This window comes from Scyliorhinus canicula, chromosome 11, assembly GCF_902713615.1.
Source record: "Scyliorhinus canicula chromosome 11, sScyCan1.1, whole genome shotgun sequence".
Classification (NCBI taxonomy): Eukaryota; Metazoa; Chordata; class Chondrichthyes; order Carcharhiniformes; family Scyliorhinidae; genus Scyliorhinus; species Scyliorhinus canicula.
In genome coordinates, this window is record NC_052156.1 from 149,310,561 (window position 1) to 149,330,404 (window position 19,844).

The 19,844-nt window shown below is 46.1% G+C and overlaps 1 protein-coding gene across 1 annotated transcript in view; it reads right to left on the reverse strand.

Annotated features, from left to right (window-relative positions):
• The window catches only part of snd1 (staphylococcal nuclease and tudor domain containing 1), a 1,128,702-nt gene that overhangs the window by 109,027 nt on the left and 999,831 nt on the right, over nt 1–19,844 (reverse strand). The window contains 1 exon segment of the mRNA XM_038812228.1: nt 14,914–15,037. Within this exon segment, the coding sequence (XP_038668156.1) occupies nt 14,914–15,037 (124 nt within the window).

The window sequence follows — 19,844 nt, forward strand, 5'->3', positions numbered from 1 at the left end:
AGGCAAGTGGTGAGGATCACACAAAGAGTCAACAGAGGGATATAGGTGACAGATTAGGTGCGTGGGCAAAAACGTGGCAGACGGAATCTAGTGTAGAAAAATGTGAAGTTATGCAGTTTGATAGGAAGAATAAAGGAGCTGATTATTGGAGAAAGACTGCATAAAACTGAAGCACAGAGGGATTTTTGGGTTGTTATAACCCTCATGAGACCTGTGGAGATAGACCAATTAACCTCCCCATGAGTTTTGTTGAAATACAAGCATCCCCCGCCTGCCATTCAGCACCCCCCAGAATAGGTACGGGCAGGTGTCCACCTTGGAGTGAACACTACCGAGGCCAGGGCCGTGGATTTAGGACCGAGTTCACCTTACACGCAGGAGACCATCTCCACACGAAACTCCTCTGGAGGTACCAGTTTCCAGTCAAACAGCCATGGCAGCAGTAAACCCAAGGGCGATGCCCCTGGGAGACCCGATGCAGTGATGTGTGTGTGGTGGTGGGGGGGTCGAGGACTCGGACTCCAATATGGACAATCAGGCATCAGAAGCTTCGGGTGGTGAATCAGCAGAGAGCAGCCGCCACTGGTGCTCCCCGTGCCCCTCCTGCACCCCCCCCCCCCCCCCCCCTTGGTGACATTCAGCGAGGAAATGACGTTTGCCATCCAGATATACGCCTCCTGAACCAGCCCTGCAGGTGCAACTGTGGCCGAAAAAGAGGAGGCGCCCTCCTGCTCCACCTTCCTCGGAGAGATCTTCAGACATTGGGGGTTTGGGGGCTGCACCATTTCCTATATCACAGCAGCGACTATACTTCAAAAGTATTTAATTGACCGTAAAGCTCTTTGGGATTTTGAGGTTCTGAAAGAAGCTGCGCAAACACACATCATTTGGTTATATTAAGACGACTGTGTGTACGCGCAGGACACCAAGTTGTAGCGAGTACTATCGACTCTTTAGTAAATCAGGAAATGATCAATAATTTAGCCGCAGGTAAACGGCAATTGAATCACTGCAGCAGGGTTTGGTGGAATTGGTCAGCAGGCTGAAAATGGAAGGTTATCTGCAGTAATAACAAGACAAAGTTTTTTTTTGTCTTGCATGGTTGCTCAAAGGATGCTCATTCACAATTACAATTGGAATACAGGCCTGGAGTGATCAGGGTCTAGCTTTGAACCCGTTTTTATAGATACCCTCAGCAGCTTGGGCTGTGCCCACTCAGCTGCAACAGACTGTACAGGTCAAGGACAGGCAGCTGAAAGTGAATAGCTCAGATATAATAATAATAACTTTTATTGTCACAATGATGAAGTTACTGTGAAAAGCCCCTCGTCGTCACATTCCGGCGCCTGTTTGGGTAAGCTGGTATGGGAATTGAACGCGCACTGCTGGCCTTGATCTGCATCACAAACCAGCTGTCTGGCCCACTGAGCTAAACCAGATACAGAAAGCAGACTCTTTGCATGGCTCATTTTGGTGGGAGGTTTTTCACAATGGAAACCAGGCCCATTAGAGGTAGGAGCAGAAGTTGGCCACTTGAACCATCAAATCTGCTCCACCTTTAAATGAGATCACGGCTGATGAGTTGTGATCTGGAATGTACTGCCTAAAAGGGTGGTGGAAGTCAACTTAATCATAATTTTCAAGAGGAAATTAGCCTACTCCTGCTCCTAGTTCTCATGTTCTTATACATCCCCCTGGTTTATACACTCACCTGGTTTATACATCCCCCTGGTTTATACACTCACCTGGTTCATACACTCACCTGGTTTATACATCCCCTGGTTTATACACTCACCTGGTTTACTCATCCCCCTGGTTTATACACTCACTTGGCTTATACAGCCCCCTGGTTCATACACTCACCTGACTTTACACCCCCCTGGTTTATACACTCACCTGACTTTACACCCCCCTGGTTTATACACTCACCTGGCTTATACATCCCCTGGTTTATACACTCACCTGGCTTATACATCCCCTGGTTTATACACTCACCTGGTTTATACATCCCCTGGTTTATACACTCACCTGGTTTATACATCCCCCTGGTTCATACATTCCCCTGGTTTATACACTCACCTGGTTTATACACCCCCCTGGTTTATACACTCACCTGGTTTATACACACCCCTGGTTTGTACACCCCCCTGGTTTATACACCCCCCTGGTTTATACACTCACCTGGTTTATACACCCCCCCTGGTTTATACTCTCACCTGGCTTATACATCCCCTGGTTTATACACTCACCTGGCTTATACATCCCCTGGTGTATACACTCACCTGGTTTATACATCCCCTGGTGTATACACTCACCTGGTTTATACATCCCCTGGTTTATACACTCACCTGGTTTATACATCCCCCTGGTTCATACATCCCCCCTGGTTCATACACTCACCTGGTTTATACATCCCCCTGGTTCATACACTCACCTGACTTTACAACCCCCTGGTTTATACACTCACCTGGTTTATACACCCCCCTGGTTTATACACTCACCTGGTTTATACACTCACCTGGTTTATACATCCCCTGGTTTATACACTCACCTGGTTTATACATCCCCCTGGTTTATACACTCACCTGGTTTACACATTCCCCTGGTTTATACACTCACCTGGCTTATACAGCCCCCTGGTTCATACACTCACCTGGTTTATACACTCACCTGGTTTATACATCTCCTTGGTTTATACATCCCCCTGGTTTATACACTCACCTGGTTTATACATCTCCTTGGTTTATACATCTCCTTGGTTTATACACCCCCCTGGTTTATACACCCCCCTGGTTTATACACTCATCTGGTTTATACATCTCCTTGGTTTAAACATCCCCCTGGTTTATACACTCACCTGGTTTATACATCTCCTTGGTTTATACATCCCCCTGGTTTACACATCCCCCCTGGTTTATACACTCACCTAGCCACTCATAAACTCACCCCTGGACAAAGAACAAAGAATAAAAAACAATACAGCACAAGAACAGGTCCTTCGGGCCTCCAAGCGTGCGCCGTCCATGCTACCTGCCGAAACGAAAATGGTCTGCCCTTACGGAGTCCATTTCCTTCCATTCCCACCCTACTCATGTATTTGTCTAGATGCCCCTAAAATTCCACTATCTTACCTGCTCCCACCACCTCCCCAGGCAGTGCGTTCCATATATTTACCACCCACTGTGTAAAAATATTACCTCGCATCAGTTCTAAACTTTTCCCCACCCACTTTAAACCTATGTCCCCTAGTACTTGACCCTCCTATCCTAGGAAAGACCATCTGACTATCCACTTTGTCCATGCAACTCATAATCTTGTTGATCTCTATCAGGTCGCCTCTCAACCTCCGTCATTCCAGTGATAACAGACCGAGTTTATCTAACCGCTCCTCATTGCTAATGCCCTCCATACCATGCAACATCCTAGCAAACTGTTTCTGTACCCTCTCTAAAGCATCCATATCCCTCTGGTGTGTGGCAAGCAGAATGGTACACAATATTCCAAATGAGGCCGAACTAAGCTCCTGTCCAGCCACAACATAACTTACCAAATTTTATATTCAATGCCCCAACTGATGAAGGCCAGCATGTTGTATGCCTTCTTGGCCACCTTATCCACATGTGTTGCAACTTTCAGTGATCAGTGGACATGCACGCCCAGATCTCTCTGCTTGTCAGTACCCGCAAGAGTTCTACCATTCATTGTTTCATTCCTACATGCATTGGACCTTCCAAAGTGCATTACCTCACACTTGTCCGGATTAAACTCCATCTATTGTTTCTCTGCCCAAGATACCAACCAGTTTATATCCTGCTGTATCCTCTAACAATCCTCTTCACTATCCACAACTCCACCATTTTTGCGTCGTCTGCGAACATCTGACCAACTACATTTTCTTCCAAATCATTTAAATACACCACAAACAACAAATACCCCAGAACTGATTTGGGCACGTGTTATCAGCGCGGTTGCATAGTGGTTAGCACTTTGGCTTCATAGCGCCAGGTTCCCTGGTTCGATTCCCGCATGGGTCACTGTTTGTGCGGATCTGCACGTTCTCCCCCTGTCTGTGTGGGTTTCCTCCGTGTGCTCTGGTTTCCTCCCACATTCCAAAGATGTGCAAGTTAGGTAGATTGGCCATTGTAAATTGCCCTTAGGTTAGATGGGGTTTCTGGGATAGGGTGGAGGTGCAGGCTTCAGTAGGGTGCTCTTTCCAAGAGCTGGTACAGACTCGATGGGCCGAATGGGCTCCTTCTGCACTGTAAATTCTATGATTCTATGATAAGTACTTTAGAGGAAAAAGTGGGATATGGGACTAAGTAGATAGTTCATACAAAAAGGCATCACGGCAGAGTGGACTGAATGACCTCCTGTGGGGCCATTCCCCCATGGGGAATGGGGCTGGTTTAGCACAGGGCTAAAGAGCTGGCTTTTAAAAAAGACCAAGGCAGGCCAGCAGCACGGTTCAATTCCCGTACCAGCCTCCCCGAACAGGCGCCGGAATGTGGTGACTAGGGGCTTTTCACAGTAACTTCATTTGAAGCCTACTTGTGACAATAAGTGATTTTCATTTCATTTTCATGCTGTATCATTCTATGATTAAGCAATTAAAGTGTTGACCAAAATTTGCCTCAACTTTGTCCATTCTCATCTTTTCCACAATGACGCTGAACCAACTTCTCTCATTTAACCGGTATAGTATAAGATCTGAGGCATAATGGCAGAAGCAAAGATATTTTGGGCACCTAATGGGCAAAAATATTGGGTAAAGTCAAAAAAGTCCTACTGATATAAAAATGAAAATGAGAAAAAAAACATGTACCCCATCAGTTAGTAGACTTTTCTAATTAATTTCCCGAGGAAGATGGCTAAATATTGCCAAAATGTTTCAGGAGAAAGCATGGACTTTGGAGGAAAAGCTCCAGGACAAATACTGCAATTAATAATCAACCTTCACGGATGTATTCCACAAAAATGTTTAATTTTTCCAATAGGATTGTGATCAGAAAGTCCAATTATCAGTCTGAACTGATGCTCATTGACAACTAAATCCAAGTACCACCTGGTTCCTTTGTAAATTAGTAGTCTATCAACTCCTCTTGCTGGGAGGCTCTTCACACTGCTGTGGTGTTAAAAATAAACTTGCCTAAATCGTTTGAAATTTGAACACATGAGCTCTACTCCTACAGTTTCCTTTTACATTAAGCTTGGGACATGCCATTTCCTTTAGCATTTAAATACAATTCATCAAGTCCCATCTCAATTTTTTTTAATGAAAAGAAGTTCAATTATATTGGCCAATCTAAAGTGCTTTGATTCTGGGATCAACCCTCTCCAATGATCTAATGAAGGCAATCTTCCAAATGTGGTATACCAACAGAGAATTAAAATAAGGTGATTTAAAAAAATAGGCAAAGGCCAAGAGCCAAAAGACCTCGAGATGCAGCCTAGCACTTGATCATAATGTTTTGGACATATGTTCTACGTTGAGAATTAGTACTTGAGATCACTCGCAAATCATTTCATTTTACATCTTCTTCCTCATTCATCAACCATTCTTGCTGAGAATTTAATCTGCATTACCATATGTTTATCTATGTAAGATGCCTCCACTATTCTCCAACTCATCTGTTTGAGCACAATTATGTGTTTTCTTCCGAGTCAGACCCTTGAGCGAGAAAATGATCACCCACAGAATATCTGCCAGCTAAAGCACATTCATCTCAACAAGGGATGGACTTCTGGATAGAATTTTTTTTTCCGGCAAAGGAAGAGGCCATTTAGCCCACTGTGCTTGCACTGGCTCTGTGAAGGAACTAATACTTCACAAATGAGGAGGACCGTTATAAGTGAATTCATCCAGAGGCACTCTGTAATCACACCACCCTACCTACACCCTGTCACCCCGCCCCGCTGCCCATTACAACATTGCATACCATACACGTTTGTGTTGTCACAGCACTAGTTGATAAAGATTTATCTGAACATGTGAGTCTCTCTGATCATCTGCTCCCATCTAATGTTGTGCCATTTGGTGTTTATATGGGCTTTTTACTCATCATCAAAACAAAAACCTCCTTGCAGATCTGTGTGTTAAATTTCATCTGCCCAGTCCATCAATTTGTCTGTGTCTGCCTGAAGCTGCTCAGAGTTCTTGTACCAGCTATCCATTGCAGAGGTGAAACCTTGGAATGATTTAAGATATATTTGAGTATTACAATGCAGGATCCTTCTGAAAGGATCAACAAAAGTGGGCAAAAAGGTCTTTATCAACCACATTTATTGTGAAATAACATCTTGTGTGGGCCTCTGCCCTAAGGTGCTTCACAGAGCCTGAATCACACATAAATGGAAGGCAAACAAAAGAAGAGTTTTACTATGAGGGCAAACGAAAACATAGCCAAAGAATTGGGTTTTAAAAGAGAATAATGAGGTGGGGATTAGGCAAAAAAATTGACAGCACTGGACTAGTCGGGCAACGAGGGTTTGAGGAAGAAGGTTAGGGGAAGGTGAGGCCATAAACAGATTTCATCAAGAGGATGACAATTTTAAATTATCGTGGTTTTGTGGGACCAGAAATCGATGTAAACAAGGATAGGTGTAATGGACGAACGGTACAGGACAGTTTTGGATGAAATAGCATTGCTTTTAACTAAGTTCAAGAGTGTACAGAAACATGGGGGATGGATCGGCATAGAGTGTGGTTGAAGTTTTTGCTTGTCAGAGACTGCACGGATGGTGGAATTAGGGAGGACAGTGAGTTCAGAGGAGAAAGGTCAAGGCAAGACTGGGATTGAAGAACCAAAACTGGGGATGGAAGGTGGTCGTCAATAAATGGGGTGTGGTAGAGGCCAAAGTACATTTTGCTGGTAAAGGGCCATGCCACCACCATGATGTTCAGAGTACAGTGTCACCATTAGTAAACTTAGTGTCAGTCAAAGCAGGAGGTAAATGCAATCATCCACAAGAAGATCACAGATACAAAAGCTCATGTTTGTGATAAAACATTCATTCTGGAGGGAATTAAAAAATAAATTTATGCATCCGATATGGGTTTCGCCGGCTCGGCCAGCATTTATTCCCCATCCCTAACTACCTTCCCGAAAAGGTGGTGATGACTTCCAGCTTGAACCGCTGCAGACCATCTGGTGTAAGTATAGTGCTGTTAAGAGGAAGTTCCAGGGTTCTGACATAGTGACAGTGAACAGCAATATTTTTCCAAATCAGGATGGTGAATGGCTTGGAAGGGAACTTCCAACTAATGGTCTTTCCTCGTGTGTCTACTGCCCTAGTGCTTCTAGGTAGTTGTGGATTTGAAAGGTGGTGTCTAAGGAGCCTTTCAGAATTGTGGAAACGGGCAGTGCTTATTGATCTCCCAGCAGTATCCAATGGGAAAGTGAAGGGGTGAGTGGGATGGGGAGAAGGTGGGAAGTTTTAGCTCCCAGCTGTTTAAAGCTACATTCAGCCAGTATTCCCACTTCCAGTTAGTGCCCAGTGAGTTCTTCTCAAACGTCCACGCATGTAAATGCTAAGTCCATGCCCAAACGCAACAAGACCTGGACAATATCCGGGCTTGGGCTGCTAAGCAGAAAGTAACATTTATTAAAAAATAAATTTAGAGTACTCAATTCTTTTTTTTTTTCCAATTAAGGGGCAATTTAGCATGGCCAATATATCTATCCTGTACATCTTTTTGGGTTGTGGGGTGAGGCTCACGCAGACATGGGTAGAATGTGCAAACTCCACACAGACAGTGACCCGGGGCCGGGATTGAACCTGGGTCCTCAGCACATGGAACAGCAGTGCTAGCCACTGCGCCATCATGCTACCCTAAGCAGAAAGTAACAAAGTAACATTCGCACCAGGCAATGACTATCTCAAACGAGAGAGTGTCTAACCATCGCCGTTTGACATTCCATGGTATTACCATCACTGAATATCCCACTAAGAACATTCTGCGGGTTACCATTGATCAGAAACTGAACTAGACCAGCCATGTAAATACGGTAGCTACTCGAACAGATCAAAGTCTAGGAATCGTGTGGCGAGTAACTGACCTTTCAACGCACCAAAACCTTCCACTACCTACAACACACAAGTCAGGATTGCAATGGTACTCTTCACTTGCCTGGATGAATGTAGCGCCAACAACACTCAAAAAGCTTGATATCATCCAGGTCAAAGCAGCTGCTTGATTGCTACTCCTTCCATAAACATTCAATTCCGCTGCAACCAATGAACAGTGTCAGTCGGGCATGCCATGTGCAAGATCCAATGCAGGAACTCACCACGGTTTCTTAGGCAGCACCTTCCAGACACAGGACCACTACCATCTAGAAGGACAAGTGCAGCAGAAACATGAGAATATTACCACCTGTAGATTCTCCAAGTCACTCACCATCCATACTTGGAAATAGATCACAGTAAGAAGTCTTACAACACCAGGTTAAAGTCCAACAGGTTTGTTTCAAACACGAGCTTTCGGAGCACGGCTCCTTCTTCAGGTGAATGGAAAGGCTTGTTCCAGAAATGTTTATATAGACACAGTCAGAGATGCCCCGGAATGCGAGCACCTGCAGGCAATCAAATCATCAAAGATGCAGAGAGAGAGGTAACTCCAGGTTAAAGAGGTGTGAATTGTCCCAAGCCAGTTCAGTCGGTAGGCCTCTGCAAGTCCAGGCTTGTTGGTGGGGGCCGAATGTAATGCGACATGAATCCCAGATCCCGGTTGAGTCCGCATTCATGCGTGCGGAACTTAGCTATAAGTTTTTGCTCAGCAATTTTGCGTTGTCGCGTCTCCTGAAGGCCTCCTTGTAGAATGCTGACCCGGGTACACGACCAATGAACCGGAACAGCAGACCGCGAGATCTGCAGTGCAGCAACCGAAAAGGAAAGAGTCAAATTGGACCCCTCCGGAAGGCCGCTGCCCTAGACTCGACATGTATGCTCAAGCCGTCAGAAGTCGTGTCAATGCCAGATTCATCACTCGCAATCACAAGGCAGCCTCAAACGTCACCCAAGCACAACGCAACGCCATCCGCACTCTCAAGACCAACCACAACATCGTCATCAAACCAGCAGACAAAGGAGGGGCCACCGTCATACTGAACAGAACAGACTACTGCAAAGAAGTATACCGACAACTCGACAACCAGGAACACTACAGGCAGTTACCCGCAGATCCAACCAAGGAACACATCCGCCAACTCAGCAGACTGATCAAGACCTTAGATCCAGACCTTCAGAACACCCTACGTGCTCTCATCCCACGTAATCCCCGCATTGGAGATCTCTACTGCCTCCCGAAAATACACAAGGCCAACACACCAGGCCGTCCTATCGTTTCAGGCAATGGGACCCTGTGTGAGAACCTCTCTGGCCACATCGAGGGCATCTTGAAACCCATCGTACAAGGTACACCCAGCTTCTGTCGCGACACGACGGACTTCCTACAGAAACTCAGCACCCATGGACCAGTTGAACCAGGAACATTCCTCGTCACAATGGATGTCTCGGCACTCTACACCAGCATCCCCCATGACGACGGCATTGCTGCAACAGCCTCAGTCCTCAACACCGACAACTGCCAATCTCCAGACGCAATTCTGCAACTCATCCGTTTCATTCTAGACCACAACGTCTTCACCTTCGACAACAAATTCTTCATCCAGACGCACGGAACAGCCATGGGGACCAAATTTGCACCTCAATATGCCAACATCTTCATGCACAAGTTTGAACAGGACTTCCTCACCACACAGGACTTTCAACCGATGCTATACACCAGATACATCGATGACATTTTTTTCCTTTGGACCCACAGTCCTGCCTGTTGATAGTCGCACGATGCCCGTTTATTCGTTGTCGCAGTGTCTGCATGGTCTCGCCAATGTACCACGCTTCGGGACATCCTTTCCTGCAGCGTATGAGGTAGACTACTGTGCTCACCCCAGTCCAACGCCGGCATCTCCACATCATGGAAATAGATCACCATTCCTCCACTGATGCTGGGTTAAAATCCTGGAATTTCCTCCCTAATTGCACTGTGGGTGTACCTACAACCCAGGAACTGCAGTGGTTCAAGAGGCAACCCACCACCACCTTCTGAAGGGCAACTAGGGATGGGCAACAAATGCTGACTTAGCGAACAATGCCGACATCCGTAACAGAATAAAAAGAGAGTGAGAAAAGCATTTAGCTCAGGTATGAAAATTCCTGTGGATGAAAAGACCATGCATTTGGACTTGGATGAGATATTGGAGACGGGCAGTGGCCATGGAATGATGCATCACCTCACCACCTTCAGGGCGAGAAGGGGCAAAAGGTTTAAGACCAATAACTTACAATTACATATTCATAAAGTGCTTTCAATGCAAAAAATAATTATAGCTGTTCTCAGACAGCGGGGGAGGGAAAATTAGCACTGAGCTACAAGGGTCAAGTGGCAGAGCTAAATCAAGATCAGTTGCTGCTATACAAGGGAAGCAAATCGAGCCTAATTCCTCAAAGCTCACCTCAGATCCTTGTCAGGAGTAGGAAATAGCTCGGAAAGCAATTATGCTAAAATCAACTTGGGCTCGGGAGATGTGTAAAAAGGTTTGCTGACCTCTTACCAGTGTGCTGCTAGAGGGCAATAACTGGATCAGTCTCTGACTACGCAACCTGAGAAAAGACCATTCCACCCATTAAAGTTCATCCCTCCACTAGTGTAACTCTTCCATTATGGCTCTTAATTGTAGTTTGAATGACTTGATCTTTTTGCTTCCATTACTACCTGCGGTAGGTCATTCTTAATTTTGATCACTGAGTGAAGAACATTTTCCTAATAGATGGTTCAAGTGAGCATGGTTAAGTAGTATTTGAACTGCCTGTCTGCACTCGTATTGTAACATTGGTTACTTGCGCAAAATACAGGGCGGCTGGTAAAATTGTACACTGTAACTAGTCAATACCTTCTGGAAAAAACAATTGATGGTAAATGAAATTTATGCCGAAGGATATAATTGGCGATCACATCTATTCACTGACATAAAATAAAATGGATTTTCACTGAGTAATAAACACAGACGTTTATGTATTTTTCACTAAACAAACCACTACCCATGGAATATAAAATGTTCCAGTAACCATATTTTTCAAACATTCAAATCACACTTCAAGATTTGACTGTCGTGAAAGAATCATAGAATGTCACTTAATCTTCATGTCATGACTTATCTAACAAAGTAGTCTCAATGAGAGCCATCCAAAATCCTCAAGTACATTCTGCTGTCAGAAAATGATGGTTTCCTGCAGGTACTCTGCACTTTCTTCGCCCTTAGTGCAGCAACAAGGGTTCAAAACCTGTTCTTCACAAAATAATTCTTGTGTTTTCCATTCAAATACAGGTACCAGACATTTAAACATTCCTAACTCCAATCCCACAACCACTACTATCTAGAAGAACAAGAACAGCAGATCCTGGGATCACCACTGCCTGGACGTTCCCCTCCAAGTCACTCACCACCCTGACTTGGAAATATGGGCCGGGATTCTCCCCTACCTGGCGGGGCGGGGGGGTCCCGGCATACCGGAATGGTGAGAACCACTCCGGCGTTGGGCCTCCCCAAAAGTGCGGAATTCTCCGCACCTTTAGGGGCCAGGCCCGCACCGGAGTGGTTGGTGCCGCGCCGACCGGCACGAACGGCCTTTGGCGCCCCGCCAACCAGCGCCATGGCTGGCCGAAAGGCCTTCGTCGGTCGGCGTGAGTCCGCGCATTATCCGGAGTGTCAGCGGCCGCTGACGTCACCCCGGCGCATGCGTGGTGGAGGGGGTCTCTTCCACATCCACCATGGTGGAGGCAGTGGCGGCGGCGGAAGAAAAAGAGTGCCCCCACGGCACAGGCCCGCCCGCTGATCGGTGGGCCCCGATCAGTGGGTGCACCCCCCGGGGCCAGATCGGCCCGAGCCCCTCCCCAGGACCCCGGGCCCCGCTCGCGCCGCCTGCTCCCGCCGGCACCAGAGGTGCTCTGATTCCCGCCGGCGGGAACAGCCTGTCAGCGGCGGGACTTTGGCCCATTGCGGGCCGGAAAGCGACGCGGGGGGCCTACCGACCGGCGCGGCGTGATTCCAGCCCCGCCGATTCCCGGGTGGCGGAGAATTCCGGCCACGGCGGGGGGCAGGATTTACGCTGGCCCCGGGCGATTCTCCGACCCTGCGGGGGCGGTCGGAGAATTCCACCCATGGTTTCTGCCACTATCATCTTTACAGGCAGAAAGGTCCAGGCCGCCATCGCATCTGGGATAGAGTGAAAGACCTTCCATTTGTTCTTTTTCTACTTGCCAACCACCCCCTCCCTCAACTTGCTCAAAATCTATTGCATTTTTAACATTTCCAAGTTCTTATGAAAGTCCATCGACCTGAAACATTAATTTTGTTTCTCTCTTCACAGTATTTCTCTCTTCATAGTACTTCAAGTATTTTCGCTTTTATACCAGATTTACATCATCTGCAGTATTTTGCTTTTGACTGACACATGGGTTTGGTAAAGGGGATTGGATGCTTGGACTATATCTCACCTTAAAATACATTTACGTTGACTTCCGGTGACGGCGGGCGGGAGGCAGCCGCACAATGGAGGGCTCCCGTTCGGGAACAGCATTTCCGGGGCTTTAAGCTCGGTCCCAGGGTCCACCGAGGCAGCAAAAGCAGGGAGAAGGTACAGAGGAGGCACAGTGAAGGAAAATGTTGAGGGTGAGCAAAAAAACGGCCGTAAAAAAACAGTTGAAGGTTCGTCGGGGAGTGGAAAGGTCACCGCGGGGTTACCAAGGAAAACGGAGGCTAGAGCACCAGGGGAGGCCGCATTGCTTACGGCTGAAGAAATAACTAAGGTAATGGCTGCGGAATTCGAAAGGCAGTTTACAAAATACATGGAGACAATGAGGAAGGAGATGAGGGAGGTTTTGTGTGTGCTGGCGGAGGAGGCGATTTCCCTGGTGACGACGGCGGTGGTGAGCGCAGTGGCGGGGGTGTGGGAGCAAGGGGAGGCGCTGAACGAAGTGGAGGAGACATTATTGCAGCATGGTGATCAACTTACCTCGGGGAAGGAGATGCGGAAGGTGATGGAGTTTAACAAGGATCTGCGAGGAAAAATGGAAGACCTGGAAAACAGGTCCAGGCGGCAGAATTTGAGGATTGTGGGGCTGCCCGAAGGAGTTGAAGGGCCGAGACCGACTGAGTATTTTGCCGCGATGCTGGCGAAACTATTGGGGGAGGGGGAGGATCCCTCCCGTTATGAACTGGATCGGGCTCATCGGTCGCGGAGGCCTGTACCAAAGGCGAGTGAGCTGCCAAGGGTAGTGACTCTGTGCTTCCATAGATACAGTGTGAAGGAGAAGGTCCTGTGCTGGGCCAAGCAGAAGCGGGTGGTGCAGTGGGCTGGAGCTGGTATACGTTTATACCAGGACTTTACGGTGGAGCTGGCGAGGAGACGGGCTGCTTTCAACCGGGTGAAGAGGGCACTGTACATTAGCAAGGTGCAGTGCGGCATTGTATATACAGCGAAGCTGAGGGTGACTTACAAGCTCAAGGACTTGTATTTTGGAACAGCGGAAGCAGCGGAGGAGTTTGCGAAGGCAGAAGGACTGTGGCAGAACTGAGAAATGGCCATGTGCCGATGTAACCTCATGACTGCGTGCGGGTGTCTGGGCTAAAGTAGCCAATGTTGTATATATTTGGACAAGGGAAGTGATGGGACTTTCACTCGAAGTGAGGGCTCTTTGGGGTGTAGGTGGATATGCGGGGTTTGTGTGCTAATAGGGATTTCTGGGTTTTCCTAGTGCCGGGCAAGGGGGAAACAGACCCGGGCGGGGGCCTCCACGCTGGCCGGTTTAAGCTGGTCAGTGAACGGGAGTGAGGTGGGGGGAGGGGCTGCGGCCATTGGAGCCTGGCAGAACAGGGTTCGAGTGGTCTAGCCGGGGTGGAAAGTGGGGGGGGGGGAAGGAACCGAGGTTGGAGGGAGGAGTTGTACAAGAGGCAGTGGACGGGAGGAGTTGGAGGACAGGGGGGGGTTTACAACTCTTGGGTATCAGTACTCTATCAGGTTGGATGGCGTTGAGTGGGGGGGGGGTGGACGGACTCTATGGTGACCATGGGCAGTCCCGGACTCTTTTTCTTTTACTCCTTTGTTTTTTGTTTCCACCGTGGGAGGGTTTGTTTTTTTGGATCCATATATTGACAGGTAGGCCATTGTTTGGGGTGGGGGGAGGATGGGATTGTTGTTATTGTTAAGGGGATTAATTTTGTATTTGTTACCATTTACTGTCTGTGGGTGGGGTGTAATTTTTGAAGGAAAATGTGAAAATGGAGAATAAAAACATTTAAAAAAAAATAAATGTTGTACTTTGGGTACAATAGAACATCTGATTGACAAATGCTGAGAAGATAGAATCCCGCCGCCAGCGAATCCGGCCCAACAGCTCCTTTGTGACTTGGTGTCAGATTTTGTTTGATAATGCTCTTGTGATGTGCTTTAGACTGTATTCTTATGTTAAAGATATTATAAGAAACAGAAGTCATTATTATTCTCTCTGTATTAGGGCCGTTGCTCTACCTCTGGACACAAATGCTGGGTGAGTGTCATAATCAGTCTGTAAACATGCAGGTTCCCATGGAGTCTTGCTGCACAAACGCAAATGCAGGAAAGCAGTGTAGTTAGTTTACATGTCTCCAGACCCACGGACTGAAGTACAGAGGCAACTCTAACCCACCAAACAGGGCTTCACTGACTTCATTTCAATAATTTTTTCCACAGCTCATGTTTAAGGGATTGATGATGAATCTGTTCTATCTTGCTCTCAGGATACTATAGCCTGGCAGGAAATATTGTCCATTTTTTCACAAGAACAAAGAAACCTTGATGCAATTTTTTCTTTACCATTCTCCGTCGATGAATTTGGCGATACAGTAGTCTCCGCGGCGGGGTGTATAGGAGCCCTCAATAGGTGGATGGGCTGCTATCTCACTTCTCATACTCTCCATCAACTTCTCCAGCTGAGTGCCTGCAAGCAAGAGCAGGGCAAAAGATAATGAGATTTTGCTTTTCACACTGGCACCTTAATTAACACCGCACCACAATTTTACAGCACGAGTTCCATGCAAGGAAGTAGTAATAGTGAGGAATGCTCAATGAATGAAATGTGAATCACATTGAGGAAGTGTCAAGGAACAACCTTTGAATCATAGAACCTATGGCACAGAGCAGGCCCTTCGGCCCAAACTGGTCCATGCCAACCAACAAGCCCATCTAAGCTAACCCCATTTGCCTGCATTTGGCCCATATTGCTCTAAATCTTTCCTATGTATGTAATCTGTCTAAATGCCTTTGAAATGTTGTAAATGTCCCTGCCTCAACCATTTCCTCTGGCACCTCATTCCACATACTTACCACCCTCTGTGTAAAAAAAGTTGCTCCTCAGGTTCCCATTAATTCTTTCCCCTTTTAACTTAAACCTATGCCCTCCAAAGAACAAAGAACAAAGAAAATTACAGCACAGGAACGGGCCCTTCGGCCCTCCCAGCCTGCGCCGATCCAGTTCTCGATTCCCCAACCCCGAGAACAAGACTGAGTGGATTCATCCGATCCATGCCTCTCATGATCTTACACACTTCAAAAAGATCTCCCCTCAGTCTCTTATGCTTCAAAGAAAAACAACCAATCTCTCCCTATAACTCAGTCCCTTGAGTCTTGGCAACATCCTCGTAAATCTCTTCTGCACTCCCTCCAGTTTAATAACATCTTTCCTAGAGCAAGGCGACCAACACTGAACACCATACTCCAGGTACGGCCTCACCAACGCTCTGTACAACTGCAACATAACTTCCCAACTTCTATACTCAATGCCGTGACTGATGATCCAAAAGCCGTGTTCACCGCCCTATCTACCTGTCATGTTGCCCACATCATACAAACGGAATCACTCGTAAAAATATTGGGCTGGATTCTCCGTCAGCGAGATCCTCCGTTTCGCCGGCAGCACACTTAAGCCCGCGGATTTCCCGACAGCGTGGGGGTGCCCACAATGGGAAACCCCATTGGCTGGCCGCCGGGATGGAGAATTCCGCTGGAGAATCCCATCCATTTTTCTTTAAAAACTGCATTTCGACAGTTTTGTTTGGAAATCGAAACAATTGTACTTTTATTTAATTTGAAATCAAAAGCAGCACAAGAGGAAAAAAAAAAATCCACAACCCACAGCATTATGGACAATTTGGACTCGGGATGTTTTAAATTTAAAATAAATGTGTATCACTGCAAAACAGCTGAAAGCATGCTTAGTTGAGGGGGAAAGAGGAATCTGGAATCTGAAAATTACAGCTTCAAACTATGCACGGTAGCATAGTGGTTAGCACAATTGCTTCACAGCTCCAGGGTCCCAGGTTCGATTCCGGCTTGGGTCACTGTCTGTGCAGAGTCTGCATGGGTTTCCTCCGGGTGCTCCGGTTTCCACCCACAGTCCAAAGATGTACGGGTTAGGTGGAATGGCCATGCTAAATTGCCCTTAGTGTCCAAAATTGCCCTTAGTGTTGGGTGGGGTTACTGGGATATGGGGATAGGGTGGAGGTGTGTTCTTGGGTAGGGTATTCTTTCCAAGAGCCGGTGCAGACTCGATGTGCCGATGGCCTCCTTCTGCACTGTAAATTCTATGAATATCCTGGCCTGATTTTTCTCTTCCCTTGTCTAAGGGTGCCGTCCGTGTATGACTTCTGGGTGCCAACTTCTGCCACTGCTTCCCTTGTCTAAACGTGCTGTGTATGACTGCCGGGCACCAACTTCTGCCACTGCTTCCCTTGTCTAAACGTGCTGTGTATGACTGCCGGGCACCAACTTCTGCCACTGCTTCCCTTGTCTAAGCGTGCTGTGTATGACTGCCGGGCACCAACTTCTGCCACTGCTTCCCTTGTCTAATCGTGCTGTGTATGACTGCCGGGCACCAACTTCTGCCACTGCTTCCCTTGTCTAAGCGTGCTGTGTATGACTGCCGGGCACCAACTTCTGCCACTGCTTCCCTTGTCTAAACGTGCTGTGTATGACTGCCGGGCACCAACTTCTGCCATTGCTTCCCTTGTCTAAGTGTGCTGTGTATGACTGCCGGGCACCAACGTGTGCCACTGCTTCCCTTGTCTAAACGTGCTGTGTATCATTGCCGGGCACCAACTTCTGCCACTGCTTCCCTTGTCTAAACGTGCTGTGTATCACTGCCGGGCACCAACTTCTGCCACTGCTTCCCTTGTCTAAACGTGCTGTGTATGACTGCCGGGCACCAACTTCTGCCACTGCTTCCCTTGTCTAAACGTTCTGTGTATGACTGCCGGGCACCAACGTGTGCCACTGTTTCCCATCAGCTGACCCAAATTAAATCAATCACTGAATGTGGGATCTAATGATTCACATGGCTCGATAGCACATAATGTCCTTACTCATCAAGTATTGGGGAGCCTGTTACTTATTAATTAAATATTAAATTAAGCTGTTCTCAAATTCGAATTGTCTTTTTAATACAAAAAAAAATTATTAACTAAAATTGGAATTGAGAGTAAAGATGCTGGCAATGCATTTCATATTGAGCAGTGATAAAAATATCAAACTCATCTGCTTTACTCCAACTGCAAGGAAAATATTCAATAAAACCAAAAAAGGATAAATATTTTCACTATAAGCCGAGAGTAACTTTTACGCTACAGCTGTCGTACAAATTTAAAATCCAGACAGTGTTTAAACACTGTGTTTGTGTGCCCTGTAGAGTATCTAGAACAGTAACATGATGACAGCAATTCCCTCCTACACTGGTCAACCCAGCTGACCCTGTATACAGTAGCGCAAGGAAGCAGGACTGAGTCAGTGACCTGACTTGAAGTATAAGAAAATAAATGGGATCTTTACACGTGATGTGAAAAAGTTATTTTTCTTGTATTTCTGGAGGCGGATGTTTCAAACAGCAACGCTGCCTGTCATTGCCTCTAGCTGTGGCCAGGTTGAATATTTTATCCCATCCTGATCCCATTAGAGATGCATTTCTCATTGCTGATTTGTACAGAGGTTTCACAGTACCATTGGAACATGTGAGGTGGGGTGGGCAGGGTAAAGCTGTACATTGTAGTTTTCCAATAATGTGAACCACAGCTCAGCAGGTATTATGCCCGCTTCTGAATAAAAACGTTGTTGGTTCAAATTCCACTGCAGAGACATGAGCTCAAGATCTAGCCTGACATTCAAGACCAACAGGGAGGGAGTGCTGCACTGTTGTAGATGTATTTTGGATAGGACGTTAAACAGAAGCCTTATCCGCCCTCTCAGGTGGATGTAAGAAGTCCCATTAGCACTATGTGATGAAGATGTGGTATTGTCTGAAGCAAATAATGGCATGATGGGAAAACTAGTCAAGTCTTCTTGGTACAATTGAATTTAACCTAAGACACAGATTCATAATACACATAGACAGCATGTCCTGAGAGTCTAGATAAGGCTTGGAACTAGAAGTAGTCTCAATACATAACAAGCTGAACAACTGTCTCTGTCTGTATGTAAACAACTTCGTCCCTTTCTTAAAACAAAGACAAGATAATGATATGAAACTCAAGTCCCCTGGAGGTCAGCAAGGTGACGCCATTGTAACGATTATTACTTATGTTTTACTTTCAATCAAATTCCTGACCAAGTTGTATTCATGTTATCTTGATCCTATAATGTATAAGAATCGCCTTCTTTTTCTGTACTATCGCAGACTTGGGACGGACTCCGCAGTTTGTAATTGACTGCCTTCCGACTTTCCAAGTTTCTGCCATTTCTGCTAGCAGTTCTAATTAGTGAATAAAGTTCAGTTTTGCTTACCTAATGAATGCTGTTTGAATTTCTCTATCACAGTCAAGACGCGGGGAAAATATAAAATACAACAAAGAGACTACTTGGTTATTATCTCACAGCAGATTGTGGGAGCTTGCGGTGTGTAATTTGGCTGGTGTGTTAGACTAATGGACTGAGAGCAATGTATCACGGTTTGCTGATGATAAAAAGCTATGTGGGAATGAAAGCAGTGAAGAGAATACAGAGGCCGAAAAGACATATTGACAGGTTAAGTGCATGGACAACAAGATAGCAGATAAAGTACAACATAGATTATAAGAATAGATAAACTTAATTTTATTTAAAAAGGCATAAAACTTCTAAATATTGATGTTCAGAGAGACTTAGCTGCACAAAGTTAGCACTGGGATACTGCAAGCAATTAAGGTGGTAAATGGCATATTGGTCTTCAGTGCAAGTGGACTGAAGTACTGGAACAAGGGAGTTCAGCTATAATTGGACAGGGCTTACAATGATAGATTTAAATATTCTTTTACGGATCAGGCTATAGTCCACTCCATCTTCTATTTTTTATATTCTTAACATGGTTTGGAATTGATGTTTCATTTTGCCTATAAAAAGAATATTCAAAAACATTAAAAGCTCTCATAATATGTCTGAAAATTGTAAGACAGACAAAAAAACTAAGTGTCGAACAAAATGGACTTTTATTTTAGTAAAAGAACTCCTGGTGTTGTGTTCCTTTGAGCTTTTGGAAAGTTCTGTACTGTTCATTTGAAACCAAGATTACGATTAAACCTAGAATACCTCTGGATAGAGGACAGGGAAAAAATATAATCAATCATTGCCAGGCTATCCCATGCTGATCGTTCAGGTCATAGTGCTGGTGGCAGATGACACAACAGGCTTCTCCAATGGAAGGGGAAACCCAGGAAGGGGAAAACAATGGCTTAATGCACACACTCATAATCAGCCCAATCCCAGTGTCTCAAAATAACCTGAAA